General features: G+C 40.2%; 1 protein-coding gene across 1 annotated transcript in view; it reads left to right on the forward strand.

Annotated features, from left to right (window-relative positions):
• The window catches only part of LOC140359686 (centrosomal protein of 128 kDa-like), a 67,899-nt gene that overhangs the window by 10,156 nt on the left and 41,938 nt on the right, over nt 1-15,805 (forward strand). The window contains exons 11-16 of the mRNA XM_072444773.1: nt 1,273-1,412; nt 3,392-3,463; nt 4,280-4,423; nt 7,816-8,007; nt 10,155-10,616; nt 14,155-14,319. Coding sequence (XP_072300874.1) covers nt 1,273-1,412; nt 3,392-3,463; nt 4,280-4,423; nt 7,816-8,007; nt 10,155-10,616; nt 14,155-14,319 — 1,175 coding nt within the window. The remainder of the gene's footprint in view (nt 1-1,272; nt 1,413-3,391; nt 3,464-4,279; nt 4,424-7,815; nt 8,008-10,154; nt 10,617-14,154; nt 14,320-15,805) is intronic.

Genomic DNA, 15,805 nt, shown 5'->3' on the forward strand with positions numbered 1-15,805 from the left:
TCAAATAACGTACGTAGTGAAAACCACACATTTCTTACTATCGGTCAACTGTTCCCTCATTAGGATTTATGTTTGCGCTCTTCTACCTGCAGCAGACAACAAAATGTAGTTGTAATGATGGAGATCAGATGGCAGATATGCTCACATCGAGTCTGGTGACGATTTATGAACTTAAAAAACAGAAGTTCTCCGGATTTCTAATGATGGACTTTTGAAGCGTTATCTGAGGCTCAGAGAAGATAACCTTGTAAACAGGAATAATTACATATAACAACAGTGCAATTAAAAACAAGCGTGAATGAAGATAGGTTTGTTTTGAGGGAACATTGTTATAACACAGTGGCGTACAATGACTTGTATGGCTGGGGAGCAGACCTCGGGTGTTCATTAATATTTAGTGGATAATAGAAAAGTTTAAAAAAATGCAAGGGTGGGCTTTAAACCCTGGTCTCCCACGTGAAGGGCGAAGGCTAAACTTGCATACCATATCAGTGTGGTAAATGGATAAATAAACTGACTTCATTGATCAATTGATTACACAATTTAGCGCTTTAGCTTTGTTGTTAATAGCCTGCCTGTATTTGTAACTAACGTCATCATTATAAATGTGAACAGAGCCTTGTCTCTAAAAGACTTGTCTCTAAAAGATAGTTTTAAAGTCAGTTTGTTGAAACTTGGCGGTGCTGTTGCTTCTCCTCTGCACATGCTCAGTTAAGGCAAAACCTGCAAACATCTTTGATTTCCCCCACAGGTTTATTCAGCGTGGTTTGAGCATTAGATCCATGGCTGTGGTCCTCAGAGCATGTGCAGACCTTTAAAAGAAGCGGATGTCCGCTCTGGTTCTAAAAAGCTCATGTTAGAGAGCGGAGCATGAACGGACTTCTGAACACGATCACAGACTGAGCCACTGTGGTCATCGGCCTGTAGTGGCCACTAAAAATAGCATTATTTTTTATATATTTTAGAACAATTTATATATAATTGTGACACAGAGTAATTTTAGATTTTATTGGCCAATCACTGATTGCCTTGATTGCCCTGACCGCACGCCACTGTTATAACATAGTTAAAATGTCAAAAAGTTAAACCGGGAAAATCTCTATGTATTTAGTGCACAATGGTTTAAAGGTCAATGCTATGAATAAAAACTGAGCTGCTTATATTGCAAAGTGTACTTCTTTGTTAGGCTGTGTTGTAGCAAAACCATTGAATCACGTAACTGTGTCAAACCTATGGCACGGTCACATTTAATTACAGTTTTGGTTCTTGCAGATCGTTCAGATCTGGAGAAGGAGGTGTCGGAGCTTAAAGAGCAGCTGCGCAGTGCATCGGTGAAGGGCGAAGTGGAGGAGCTGAAAAGGGCTGTGGCTCGAGAGGAAAAGGAGAAGATGCAGCTCTCCTTACAGGTTCAGGTTAGTCCACTGTATTATATCTAAGACACTGTAGATGCCATTTGTTTCGCCTTTACTCTCTCTCAATGTCTGTCTAATGTGCCATTAATCATCACAGTTAAGTGGTACGCTTGCCTTTTTCTGTCTCGTTATTTCAATGAGAGATGTGTCTCTAGCTCCAGAGTGGCTTCACACTGACCTTTTCTATATCTGCAGAGAAACCGTAACCTTTGTACTGACAACAATAAACCTGTCTGTGTCATAGGCATTTCTGTAACCTTTTTGGGGGTAGTAGACAAGCAGATGGTGGAGTTTCTTATCAGAAAAGTTAGTACATACGGCACCTTTTGAGGGATTCAAGCATTTTGGATTTATTTGGTGTTCAAAAATATGTTTTCACAAACTTCAACTCCAATTAAACATCATGTGAAACTCGCCAAATAATAATAATAACAATCCACCTGCCATTATAACCAGATTAGTAAACTAACAGGTTTGATTCATGGATCTGTTATATTATCGGGTTTGATTGTTTCATTTGTCAGTTGCCTGGTACCTCATTGAATTAAAAATCTTCCAGGATTTTCTTTCTTGTGTTTCCATGACAGATACTGACTCAATAATACAAGTCACATTATGAGACCTTGGCACTGCATTCTACACACAAAAATTACTCAAAATTCTTAACACTGGTGGATAATAGTCATCCATCTCAGTGTTGTCATGATACTAAAAGTTCAAACTCTCTTCCAATCCAGAGGAAAATGATTGATTTCAACCAACAATGAGATTTAAAAAACGTATTGATACACAGAATGTACAAATTACACAAGTTAATAGTGGTTTTATACTTGTTTTTCTTATAAAGTTTAACAATACTTTTTTCACATGAGTATCTATTTCAATACTACTGTAGTTTTAGTATTGATTAGGGTCTAGGTAGTGCTTTTTTGAACCTATTCCAACTTCACCTAATTAAATGTCTTCGTATGTCCCTGTGATGGTTAAATATGTATTTTCGGGGGATTTTAAGTGTTTGTCGTTGCCCCCTGCTGCTGTCTCTGGGCAGCAAACCAGTCTTGCAACATTTGCCAACATCGACCCGAAGACAACTCTCCTGAGAAACACTGGCTCTTTGTTTTTAAATGCGATTATACTGCCTTATTACGATATAGAAAGAAAAAAACTGGGTTTGTGTATTTTTCCGACAATGTATTTTCACGAGAGAGCTGTAGGGGAAGCTCTATCTTGAGTTTTTTGCTTTAAGTTTCCAATTTTTACTCATTTTGGACCACATACCCAAACCCTACTGCTATTTGATCCTCTGAAAATCAACCGTCAGAATAGTATATCTGACATTTTAAACCAACAGCCATTTTCCTGCTCAAACTAGTGCAACATGTCACTTTCAACCATGACATGAAACCACACATTCCCCTGCGCGGTGCTACCCAAGGCAAAGGTTTGTTTCAACAGAATGTTTCCAGAAACGACTCCACTTTTAGCATCGGTGCATTACGTTTTTTCTTCCAACCGCTGATGCTTTCAAATGTATTTAAACTCCCACTCTTTCTTCTGTGGCGGTGTGTATCACCTGAGGCGTCTCATTGCGGTTTTTATGTTGACATCAAACTAGACGCCATTCATTTTATCCTTAAATGAGTAAAATTAAATAATCAGGAGTATGGGGTGAAAGATTTCATTTCTCACGGTTGCTGTTCACGATTTTAACATGATTATGACTAACGGTAATCGCTTCATGATTTCTGTTGATTTGACAGTTTTATTCACTTTACCTGACTCACAGTTTAAATGGCTTTTCATCCGGTGTTGAAGCCTACCATAACCAAAAAACATCCTTCTATTACACATTGTACTGAAATCTTTCTGGCGTTTCCTTCACTCCTTTCACCCTCATCCATCCTTTTTCTTTGGTTCATCGTTGTTACATAAAGTGCAAACGTGTCCATTCTTGACCTTTTCTGTTTCGTATTCACCAGGAGCTGACGTCAGATTTGGCCCGACGAGAGCAGCAGCAGCTTCGAATGCTCGAGCAGCTCAAAGAACTACAGGTATTTGTCTGGCTCAGATTTAACACAATAACACTGCTCACAGGAAGTATTGAAATTGTAGGGTACTGGCTTTTGTCTTCAAATTTGCTAATCCGTAACATCACCCTGTGATTAGAAACTGGTCTTAAGCAGATTCTGTTTCACCAACCTGTTTAAATAAGATTAAGAGTTTCTATTACTGCCCAAGTGAGCATTTTGATTGGACAATTTACTACTTCAGTCACAGCAAAGGGAGCTAATTTAACTTCATTGAGTGGTTAAATATGGAGGCTGCAAAGAAGTATAAAGTTGCAAAGTACACATAAAAAGTACTTGAATCATTTAGAACATATTTGCTTAAAGCCACAGTACATAACTTTTCAGCCAAAGAATAGACTAAAATACAAGCAAAATAAATAAATAATACCAATCAATTTTTCACTTTTATATTGCACTTAAAAACTTGTGTCCTTACTGTGAACAGGCTTGCATCTCCACAAACCTGGCTTGTACCTGGCCTGGGGAGCTTCCTCCAGCTTGTTTCTATGGGAATGTTGTTCCTTTAGCTATACTATTCCACAGTATTGAATAAAACATCTATCTATCTATCGATCCACTGTGGAATGTTCAGAAGTGTGGTTTTAACTGTCTATATCCATGGAATCATGCAAGTTACTTGTCATCACCAGAAAGTTACTTACCTAAACTAAAATGTGAGAAAATTTCAAAAAATGACTAAATAACAAACCAGGTTCATGATCAATTTCAACACAATGAACTTGTTTAATTTTCATGCCTTTATACACTCTTGCCATCTTCTATCCTTTGCTCTTGCAGGGCTGTGAGAAGGCTGAGAAGCTGCAGCTGGAGGATATGCTGGACGAGAGCAAGAGGAGCAGAGACGAGCTGAAGACCAGAGCTCAAGAGGCCATCCGTCAGTGGAGGTCAAAGTGCAAGAGGCTGCAGAAGGAGCTGGAGGAGGTGAGCGCTGCTTAAACATGGTCTTAAGCCTTGTGTACGCTGAACATTTTTACCTTGTAAGATTAATGGCCGGGTGCTGCCCGGTGGTCGAGCAGTTAGGACACAGTACACATATGCCAGGCTCCAAGTGCAGCCGGCCACAGTGTCGTGAGTTCGATTCCCGACTCTCCCGACAATTTACTGCATGTCCTCCCTTCTCTCTCATCCGCATTTCACTGTACACAATAAAGCCTACAGGCCACAAAAATAAATAAATGGATGTTCCACTACAACTACTACTACTACAACAAGTTTGTCAGGGCCCATCAGGCTCTGTGTGGGGAAGTCACTGAAGCTGTACCTGTTAGCTGACACTAGCGCTACATGCTAGCTGTGTTTATGTGTTTGTAAAAGTTTGATCGTAGACAAGAGGAGGGCCCACTGTGACCACGATTCCACAATATCAGACAATATTGGTCGTTGCTCATCTGTAGTCATACAACAGTTCTAAGTTTAATCTTTGTCCCGGTCTCACTCTGAGACCCATGGACCACGTTTTTGAGCCGCGACTCTTGTTTTTCCCCACGGCGACACCCGGCTTTACATATTGTTCTAACAGGTGCTTTTCTGACCACATCATCGTTGTTGATTAACCACTGATCCTCTCCGATTGAAGATGAAGGTTTGTCAACTAATTAGTGAGAAGAAAACAAAATGTGTTGAAACAGGATTAGGTGTAAAATGGTAGACAGATGCGGATATGCTACATCAAAGCCCAATTACATCGACGCATCGACAAGAATATTGGTACAATAATCCACGATCTGACACAACAGGATGTTGTAACAACTGTGGCTAATTAACAAATATTTTCAGGGCAAGCTTCACTTCTTCTGTCATAGATTTTGTTGTTGTCTTTTTAAACACTTTCAGATGCTTTATTTAGTTATACACTAATTAACATGTTTACAGATTGAAATAATTAAAACCATTATACAATATGTTACTTCTCAATTTGCCAAAATGATAAGTCCTATTTACTTCCAAACAATTAAACGCAAGTATTTGCGCATATGGTATTTGCTCCCCTCCAGTGAAAACATACATCTGCTTAAACGATCTGCAAACCGCCACAATTCTCTATTTGAGTCTTATCGGAGCTAGCTTTGATGGTAATCTTTGTTTTTGTTGGAAGCTTTCTCTTCACAAACCTGCAAAGCCACAGCGTTTCTATCAGCAGAATCCAGACACGCAGTAGACCATGGTAAATCTCTCCTAAGCAATCTCGCAGCAGAGAAATGTAGCAGCGGTTGTGTTGGTTACGGGGGCACAAATACAGAAGGGCTGTTAGCTGTTAGCTTCTGGCGGTTCTGTTCGACACGACAGAGTTGCCCCGGGCTTCTGCTTTAACAGCTGCTAGTGCTGTTAGCAACAACAACCAGACAACATTTAGTGCGTGTCCCCTTTGTCCGGTTTAGCGAGTTATTACTGTTCTCGTGTTTTAGCTGTTTTTTTTTTTTGGACTCTTTTGTTTGTCGAGCTGAACAATTGCTCTGTGGCCCCCCTGAAATTACAGGGCTCAGTGCGGTTCACCTTGAGTTTGGTGCAGTCCAGTGGGTGCAAAGGGATCACACAACAAACTATGGGCAGTGGGTGAAAAAACACATTCATAGATGCATAAAACAAATAACATGTATAAATAATAATAAATTATGTTTGAACTTGATATCAATTATGAAAAGCAGCTCCAAAGTGTATCCATGGGTTTCAGATTGATGAGAACTTAGGGCCGTTGCCATTAGGACTATACTACTTTAGTTGTTTAGTTAATTAAGCAAACATGAAAATATATGGAGTGAGTTTGATTAAGATTTTTGAGTGAATGATGTGTTTAATATAAGTCATATACCGTATACATCTAACATACTGCTAGTACTAAATATGAACTATTGGTCTTTTGGGCTTTGGAGTGCCGTTTGGGTCAGACACTTTGCCTCACACCCTTTTAGTCGGCTAATCGATCAGCAGGACATGTCTTTAGTGGACTAAGAATTTCTTTACTCGACTCCAGCCCGAGTTGCCATAGCAATTGGCAATTTAAAACGAACAACAAAAGCAAATCTTTTTAATAGGCTTATAACAGGAAGATGAAACTCATAAATATTGAGAGCTGCAGTTTTTTGGCGCATTATTTCTCTCCGATTGTGTTACATTTCTGTCTTGTCTATTGCATACTGCACTCCATGGTGAGCTGGGCCTTAAAAGTTATCATTTGCTTTCAAGGCCATATCAAATTTGGAATTATTGCTAAATAATTCCGCATGCAGGGGAGGCAGACCGAGATGGCAGCTAATTGCGAACACCGAATCACATTATCGCAGACAGTGGAGGATCTTCTAATACGAAAAAGAGTTAAATCAGAACTTGAAACCATCAATCAATCAATTAAACAAGTTAGTACAAATATTATAGATGTCACTGTTGAGTACTTATATAATTATTGTGGAATTTACATGCACGAAGTATGCAAGCAAGCTTAAGATCAATAAATTTAGTTGTTAATTATTTTATTGGGATTACGAGGATTTATATGGACAAGAAAAGAAGGGAGAAGGCTTGGAGTGAGTTAGCAGGACATTTGGGATAAATTCTTTATTCATTTGTTTATTACCTATTTTACAAATAAATGAATGCAGTTTACAAGTACCTTCAAATTGCTTTTTTGTGTGAGCTTCTGTGCGCCTTATATTTCAGTGCAGTTTGGGTCAGATATGGGGTCACGTCATAATTTAGCGAGCGCCATGCTTCATGACCCAGGATTTTTTTCAGTGGACTACAAGAAAATGACTTTCTTGAAATATCGCTTGGGAAAATTGTGATCATTCATTGTCCATGGTAAAGACGGAAGACATCTCGATTTAGTAATAAACGACCTTAATCTTTTTTGCATACAGTAGGTTAAAAATAATAGGGGTTATCAATGCCCTGTGCGTTTTTGTGTTATTACTGAGCGAGTCACCTTCATCCTCAGCAGCCCCGCTCTCACACAGTCACAGACAGACTCCCACCTGGCTCTGCGACGTGACCAGAATCTATTACACAATCATCTCTGGGCCTTTAATGAATTAGGGAGGGGAATCAAGTGCTCAATTAAATGATTAGGTTCTGAGCTACAGCGAAATCCAGTCAAAGCCGACGTATTAGCGCCAATCTGCCTTGAACAGACCTGACCATTGTCCCTTATCACAGAGCTGAGTGCTAGCATTTTCCTATCAGCAGTAAAGCCGCTGCCGCAAATGTTGCCTCCCTCGGTTACTGTTACTCTTTCAATTGTGCTAATCATTTTGTTTAGCCGTTTCTCTGGTAAATACCTCTCGCGCCCCCTTTTTTGCCTTTCTCCTTGTTTGTTCCAGCAGGCAGCGGGGGGAAAAGAGAGTTCTAATGCCCAGATGAAGGCGCTGAGCCAGCAGACAGAGGCGGCCCGCAGGGAGCTGGCTGAAATCCTAGGCCGCCTCGCCCATCGGGAAGAGGAGCTGCGGCGCAAGGACGTGGAGCTGTCCGACAGTCGCCAACGGCAACTGTCTCTGGAGCAGGAAGTCAGGGAGGTACGAGCAAGAGCAAGCTACAAATAGAACTGCACTGGAGAAGAGCTGCACTTTTCTTATTTGCATTTGCTGAAGGATTCCATTACATTTTCTTCTGAATATAAAAGAATAATATGTGCTAAAAGCAAGCTGGAAGATTAGAAATGTTCTGATCCGCAGAATGTGAATATTACAGAAATTGCCAATACATTTTCTTCAATAGGAATTAACGACTTACAACAATTAAAGGTGCTGTAAGATAAGATAATCCTTTATTGTCCACACATGGGGAAATTTCATTGTTGCAACGCAGGTAGATACAGAGGTAGATACAGAGGAAAAGAACAGATCACTTGTAGGAAGTTTGAAAAACACTCTCAGTAGAAGATCTCTTATAAACAAAACCTCCCATTTCCCAACAAGGGATGGAGGGGAAAAATAATAAAGATAAAATAAATAAGTAAATGCTATTGCATGTGATCACGACAGTAATTGCACATGAATATGTGTCACGAGAGTAATTGCACATGAATTGCACAGTAATTGCACATGAATATGACAGTATTGCGAGTGTTCAGGACTAAAAGTGTTTGTTATAAAGTCTGACAGCAGCAGGAAGGAAAGACCTGCGAAACCTCTCCCTCACACAGCGAGGGTGGATCAGTCTCTCACTGAAGCAGCTCTCCAGAGCGGACAGAGTGTCCTGCAGGGGGTGACACTCATGGTCCAGCATAGATGTGAATCTAGCCTTAAATACCTTAAATAGCCTTGTATCTTAAATCATCCTAAAACGGAACTAGTTCAACTGTTCAAAGTTTCCCCCCACTTATTGTATGTATTCAAAGCATCCTAATTATTCACCGTGATGAGTTTATACGTGCTTTTCATAACTTTTAGAAGCCGGAGAGACTTTTATAATATTTCTGTTCTGTCTGATCTATCGTAAACATACACAAGGAGCGGTACAGGGCCACTATCCAAATCAAACACATTACATAAATAGAGGTTAAAACATGCCGTGGAGGCGCAGAGGAAAAAATATGCAAATGAGGTGGCAATAGACCACACGTTGTCTTGTTAACTCTTGCTTAAGCCACGTCTCAAAGTACAACAAACATTGAATTACTAAATGTCTTTTTGTGCCAAGCTCAGCCTCATGAAGATGAAGAATAATTAATGTATGATTTAGATTTTATTTATTAAGAAATTATTTCTTATGTTTGAGTGACGTCAGCTGCTCACATGCCAACGGGGCCCTTGTCATGGAAATGCAGTAATGTCACAAACCATAATAAATCTCAGAATCAGAAAAGGTTTATTGCCATTGTCAATGAACAAAATGCACAAACATAGGAACTCGTCTTGGTGATTCTGCTCTCATTTATAATGTTCTACCCCAACAGGTACATGATTGACTTAAAGGTTGAATGGACGATTTTTTTGGCCCAAATCTGAGTCTTATTTCCTCATGGCGTGGACTGCCGATTAGTCCTGCCACGTATCAATCATAAAACGCACCTACCACTCACCTGCAGCCGCGTGCGGGCTCGACCCCACGAGCAGCACGTTTCCGCGTGTCTAAGCGCATTGATCCATCATAATATTGTTCCCTCAGTGTACGGGACAAAATTAAGACGGAGAAAGACAGTTCGAGCTGACTTGGAAGAAGACGGAAATCTACGGGAGACGAGAGATGCGATGCGATCCGTCGCGCTAATAAACAAACGCACGTGTGTGTTGTATCAGTCCACACGGGGGAGTGGCATGCGCACTTCCACCTGAGTTCTCAAACCGCCGAAAAATCGTCCATTGCGCCTTTAAGTGATTGTTTCAAATCACGATTTAAATTATAATCTAAACAATATAGTGATAACATCTATTCATTAACCATGCTAAATAGGCAAAACGCAATTAGCGAATTGCTAGGACCACCATTATTTAACTTACATAATTTCCTTTGCAAATAACAAATTATCTTGTGTGTAAGCCTACGGCCCCCTGTTCAGAAACATATGGGATTTTTGTATTTATCAGTTCAGATTTCAGTCTTTTCTTAATTAAGGCCCCTGAACGTGTTTGAAATGTGAACAGAACTATCAAAACTTAACTCATGAACTCTGTTTCCAATATTGTTCAGCCCTAATCCTAAACCTGATTGCCAATTCTAGGTACGGGAGGCCTATACTTCTCTGGAGCAGGAGGCTCGCAATCAGGTGGCCATCCACAAGCGACTAAAAGAAGAAAACCAGAGACTGGAGGAACGAGTGGACTCACAGGCCCGCAGACGACAGAAAGACGACGACCAGCAGGCCGAGCTCCAAAACGCGCTCAAACAGGTCACGTCTTCTCACGCTCGGCTGGTCCAGAGGCTCGCCGAGGAAGAAAGCCTGAGGAAGCAGCTGCAGAAGTCCAACTCGGAGCTCCAGGCCAAACTGACGACCGTGCAGGTGGACAGGGCCGCCCTGGGACAGCAACTGCAGCTACAGCGAGAGGTGCACCAGAAAGAACTAGACAACATCAAGGTGGCGCTAGAGGATGGAAAGTCCAAAAAGGAGAGGGATCTACAGGACATGCTGAAGCTCTTCACACTGGAGCGAGACGAGATGCAGAAACACCTAAAGGAGGTCAAGGTAGGTCCCTGGCTGTTTGTTTTGCTAATGGTTACAAAAGATCTGTCACTATACCCTCATTGGCCTCCTCCTTTTAATATTGGTTTGCTTCAGGTCTTTTTTTATTACATACTGTAAATCATACTGTATGTCTCAATGTGCTGATAAATGCAGAGTGGATTTAAATAATTGGCAACATTCTCAGCCCATAATTAGGTGATAAAACGTGAGCTCCCAATTCTTAAACTCCTGTAATTTATTCATGACTTGAGTTTGTTCATCTGAGCAACATACACGTTCCGTTACATTACACATTATTATGCCGAAGTAGTGGATTTGTGCTCAAAAGGGATTAGTGTCAACATATCCTATTTTACTCAAACAAGACCGATCTAGAATCAAACCAGGACTAAACTAGGATCAAACTACTTTTTTATTTATGTATTGTTTGTTTTTTTAAATATTTTTTGCCTGTAGGCTTTATCAATCAATCAATCCATCAAATTTGTTCAAAAATGAAATTCAAAGTGCTTTACAACGCAACATAAAATACACAATACAGTATAAATCACAATAAAGAAATAAAACATAAAAATAGTAAATAAAAACAAATGAAGTAGAGATCTAACAATATCCCAAACTATCACAATATGTATCTCACGGCACTATATTGCAATATTTTCTAACGAGATTTATAGATTTTCTATATTTTCCCTTTAAAATCCCTTGATTGGAAAGGATCATGGTCTATGTAAACAAAACAGTAGTTTTAAGCAAAGAAGCTATTAATTCAATATAGTAGCTGCCCATGATATTATTGTGAGACATTAGAAGTACAATATAACAATATTTTGGTAATCGTTACATCCCTACTTATAAATCATAATGGGACCACTTCAAACCCATTTATGACACCCGGCTTTGACAAATACTTTTTTTTGTGTGATTGATCATTTTGTCCATAGTTCAGCTGTTATTGTATTACCTTTAAACTAAAGTACCCAGAGAATAACGTCTTGAGAAAGAAATGAAGCTTGTAATAGTGTTCTGTTTGAATGTTAATAATGTAATTTTTTTCTTTGAACTGCTGCTCTTTATTAAGTTTGATTAGTTGTGACTGTTTGACAATCACATTACCCAAAATCAATTAGATCCCGACGTGTAATTTCAATTTGCCCAACAAAAGAAAAGTATATGAAATGGCAAGTTAACTTGACTGACGCTTCAAACCCTTTTAATGTGCCGGCCTTGCACTTACCTCAGCCTATAATTGTCTCTGTCATGTTAAAATCCCATATCCCATCTGCTTTTTACCTCTCCTCCGTCACATTTGAATATACCTCGACGTCCTCCAAAAACACCAGTTGGCGTTCAATTATGCATCTTCCACTTCACGCGCACGCATTCTGTCAAACCAGTGAGCAATCGCAAGGTCATAAGCCAAGCAAGGTATAAACACGGCTTAGTGCCTTTTAATTGACACCCGAAATCTCACGGGCGGACATTTTGAAATTCTGAGCATAGAAGACACGCCTCAGCCACTAAACATCTGGCAATATTCCGCCAACTAAACCCTCATTTTGTGCAGTTTTGCCTCCATTGTCCTCGGAGTGCGGGTGAATCGAGGATATCTCTGCTCCTAATGGTGTGCAGTGGCCCACAGATACTCCGGTCCTTCCAAGGCTCGGAGCGTGAATATTTAAAAAGGCCTGCTATCAGACCTTTGCAGTCTCATCGAGGCAGGCTGGAGATAGGGGCAGAAGAGAGGAAGGGTCCCCTATCTCCCAAGATGAGCCCACGTGGGTACATTGTTTCTTAAGGGGGCATGGTCCTCACCGTTACGCTCCAGTTTAGCCCATTAGCGCACACTAAATGACATTAATATCTGACATAGCTCATTGTAATGGTGTCATTTGCAAAGTGCGCTAAGGACAAGGGCGTTTGCCGGAATGTTTAAAGTGCTTCGCCTACGGGCGCGGCAGATGTCCCCGTAGTGGCCCACCCGATACTCGAGCAGATCTGCCCCAGGCCTCGGTTCGAGATTTAGATCCAATGGACTGTCAGGCGAAGCTTTAAGTACTCGTAGATTTTGTCCTTGCCTTTCTCCAGCAGTCTATCCTCCCTCACACTGTCTCAATGTTAATCCGTCTTTTAATGCTCCCCTCAAGTGATAGTTCTACATTTTCCATCTGTTTTTCTTCTTTAACTATTTCCAGGAGACGTGTTTTGCTACTTTGTTTATAACTCTTTGGCTATTCCTTTCTTATTATTTTTTGCAAAGGGATGTAGTAAAAAGGCCATAACGATTATCATAACACCTGAATTTACATAATTTCCTCAAAAAATGGGGGACAGTCCGTTTTTATTTGCTGCGCTGGTCATTGAAGTACAGCCCAAAGTCTAATTACGGTATCACAATCTGCGAAGTATTTGTTTCTTACTGAGAGAGGGGTGTGAATAGTATTTGTGTGTGCTGGACTGTCGGGGTCCTGCACAAAGAGGGGGGCTGCTATTGGTTGGTTGCATAATAAGATATGATTGCAATAAATTCAGACAATTCAAGCTTGTGCTAGAGACGATATTGACATTTTGTGTCACGGTTATTATGGCCAAAATAATTGCAATTAATGATGATAATTATTAAAATAGCTGGCAGTCTAAAATAAAGTATATCATTATTATATGTTCGCTGCATGTTTAAAACTATTTTAAAATTGTACTGTGTAATGTACTTTGGCATTCTTGAAAACAACTGCGATTTAAGAGAGAATGTTGCGCGGATCTGTTTGTGTGATGATGATTATCTTTGGTTATCATCATGATCATACAAAATGTATCACGAACTATCATTTTTGTTATGGTCCCATCCCTAGCTACTGCTGCACAACGTATCACAGGAAAATATTGCAGTATTGGCAAATGCGTAGTGCAAGAAACAAAATGTATCTATTAGGGCTGTAGGTCTCTAGTTCTTTAGCTGTCCACAGTAGATTTACATTAACAGAAAGCATGGACTGAGCTGAGCAGTGTTTTGGGAGTGACAGGACTTTTTTGTCAACCAAGAATGTGTTTAGTCAACTACAACACTTATCACAATAACACAAATAGGACAGACATGTATCCTTTAATTAATATGTTTAAAGGGAAGATTTGGGTCCTTATTCAGCCATGTTCGGTTTCTGTTAAACTCTTTTAAGTTTGATTTGAAATTCATGTAGATGTGTGTTTTTAAGTGTGACGATAATTGTAATGTGTTTCTGTATTAAACACTTTATCATACATCTTTTCAAACAGCCCTAGCCAAGTACTGGCATCGGTGAGACATTTTAACAGTCAATTAAAAGTCATTATAGATGTACTCAACCAAGCACTTAAAATTGAACTCAAAGCTTTACACACATTCCATGAAATAATTAAGCCATTGCGTCCATGTAGATCTATTACTCTTTTAAAAACCCTATCAACGCGTTTTATGTCCCAGTCTGCTTTCCCCGCCTCATCGCCCAGTGGCTTTTATAGCAGTAAATGATTGCTTATGTCCACATCTCCTCTGTGCTAGGCAGATGCAGCCTCCGACAGAGAGCTGTGCGAGGCGTTGCGCATCAAGCTGGACAGGATGAAGGATGAGTGTGATAAACTGGCAGCACAACTGAGCTCAAAGGAAGACGCACACTGCCTCCTCCAGAGAAAACACCAGCTCCTGCGAGAAGAACTGGACGACAAAGTAAGCACGCACTGCCCACGTTCAACTCAATACCACACTCTGTTTTAAGAGGTGCGGATTTCAGTGTTTAAGGTACTTTAGTCATCTAAGTCAACAAATTAATATGTGTTCACTGCGCTGTAATCAATAATCGTAAAAGCCAGGCATTACGCCCTTTTCAAAGCTAATGTAAGTCTAGTAAACACAGATACAACCGTAATCACTTTACAGAAGGCCAATGAGAGAACAAACAGCATGTTCAATGCCACAACAATGTCAACGAAAAGTCAAAATCGACACATTTACAACACTCACCGCTGAGATCACGATTCGTCACAAATGAGATTTATTTTAATCCAGTCTGCAAATGATTGTCCATAGTAAGAATATAATCAGTTTGTATCTATGGCATCAATCTTCTCTCTTCTCTACACTGACGTTTTGATCAAAATACTGTAAGCACAATGTTCCTGCTGGTATTACTGGCGTGATCTACACTTAATTACCGTTTTTCAGTTCAGAGCATTTAAATCTAGCGCTGCCTCAGCATGACTGGTGAGAGTGCACTGGTGCAAACAGGAGCGTCACATTCAGCTGCATCACAAACACAAACTGCTCCACAGAGAAAGATCAGTGTCACGCTACATATATGTGCATTTAAAATTGATGGTTGTATTTGAGAACGAGGCTTGAAACGAGGTATGCCATGCCCTGGTGGAATGCCGGCCACTTTTGCCTCATGTACAGTAAGAGCTCTTATCGGCCAATAATTATCAGTCCAAAACAGCCAAAGAGACACTATCTTCCCTAGCACTTTAGCCCTCTTCAACACTGCAGCACGATGTCAGACAATGACCAGAGCCAGTCGAAACACGCCTTTTTAAGAATCATTCTGAATGACCTGAAATTGGTATGACATTTGTACAGGATGGCAGCAGAGGACAAGGACTGCATCTGATGGCACATTGAAAAGGGAAGTTGTTTGTATGAAACTTAAAGCAGAAGAAGTAAGCGTCAAAACTAAGCAGTGGAGACAATTCGTGCCCCAACATATAAACATGGATGATCTTCATGGATTACAACATGCTGCTGTATACAGAGGCTCTGAAGGAAGATGCACAATTAGCAAAACATGTCCAAATTAAGCAAAACACAACTTCATGTATGTTTTTGAGAAGGCTACAATTTTAAAATTGGGTTGAAGTCACTGAAACGTATATTTAGCAAAGGAACTATGGAAATTTGCACTGATAGCAGAACATCCACTCATGGCTTTGGATTGTGAAATTTGTATCTTTCCCCCAGTTGATGTTGTTGTACAGTATTTGTGCTGATTCTAATTAACTGTGACAGCGGAGGTCCAAGGACATGAGAAGACGAGCTATAAAGACACAAGTGTGTGTTTGGCAGCTTTCACTGACGCAGCAGCTCTTACTTTACTGAAATTTGAGTTTGCCGTGGTATCTGATATAAAACAAAGCACATGGGAGCACTGTGAACTCCGGAA

This window comes from Eucyclogobius newberryi, unplaced genomic scaffold, assembly GCF_026437365.1.
Source record: "Eucyclogobius newberryi isolate DKJ021-1_F unplaced genomic scaffold, fEucNew1.0.hap1 SCAF_1, whole genome shotgun sequence".
NCBI lineage: Eukaryota > Metazoa > Chordata > Actinopteri > Gobiiformes > Gobiidae > Eucyclogobius > Eucyclogobius newberryi.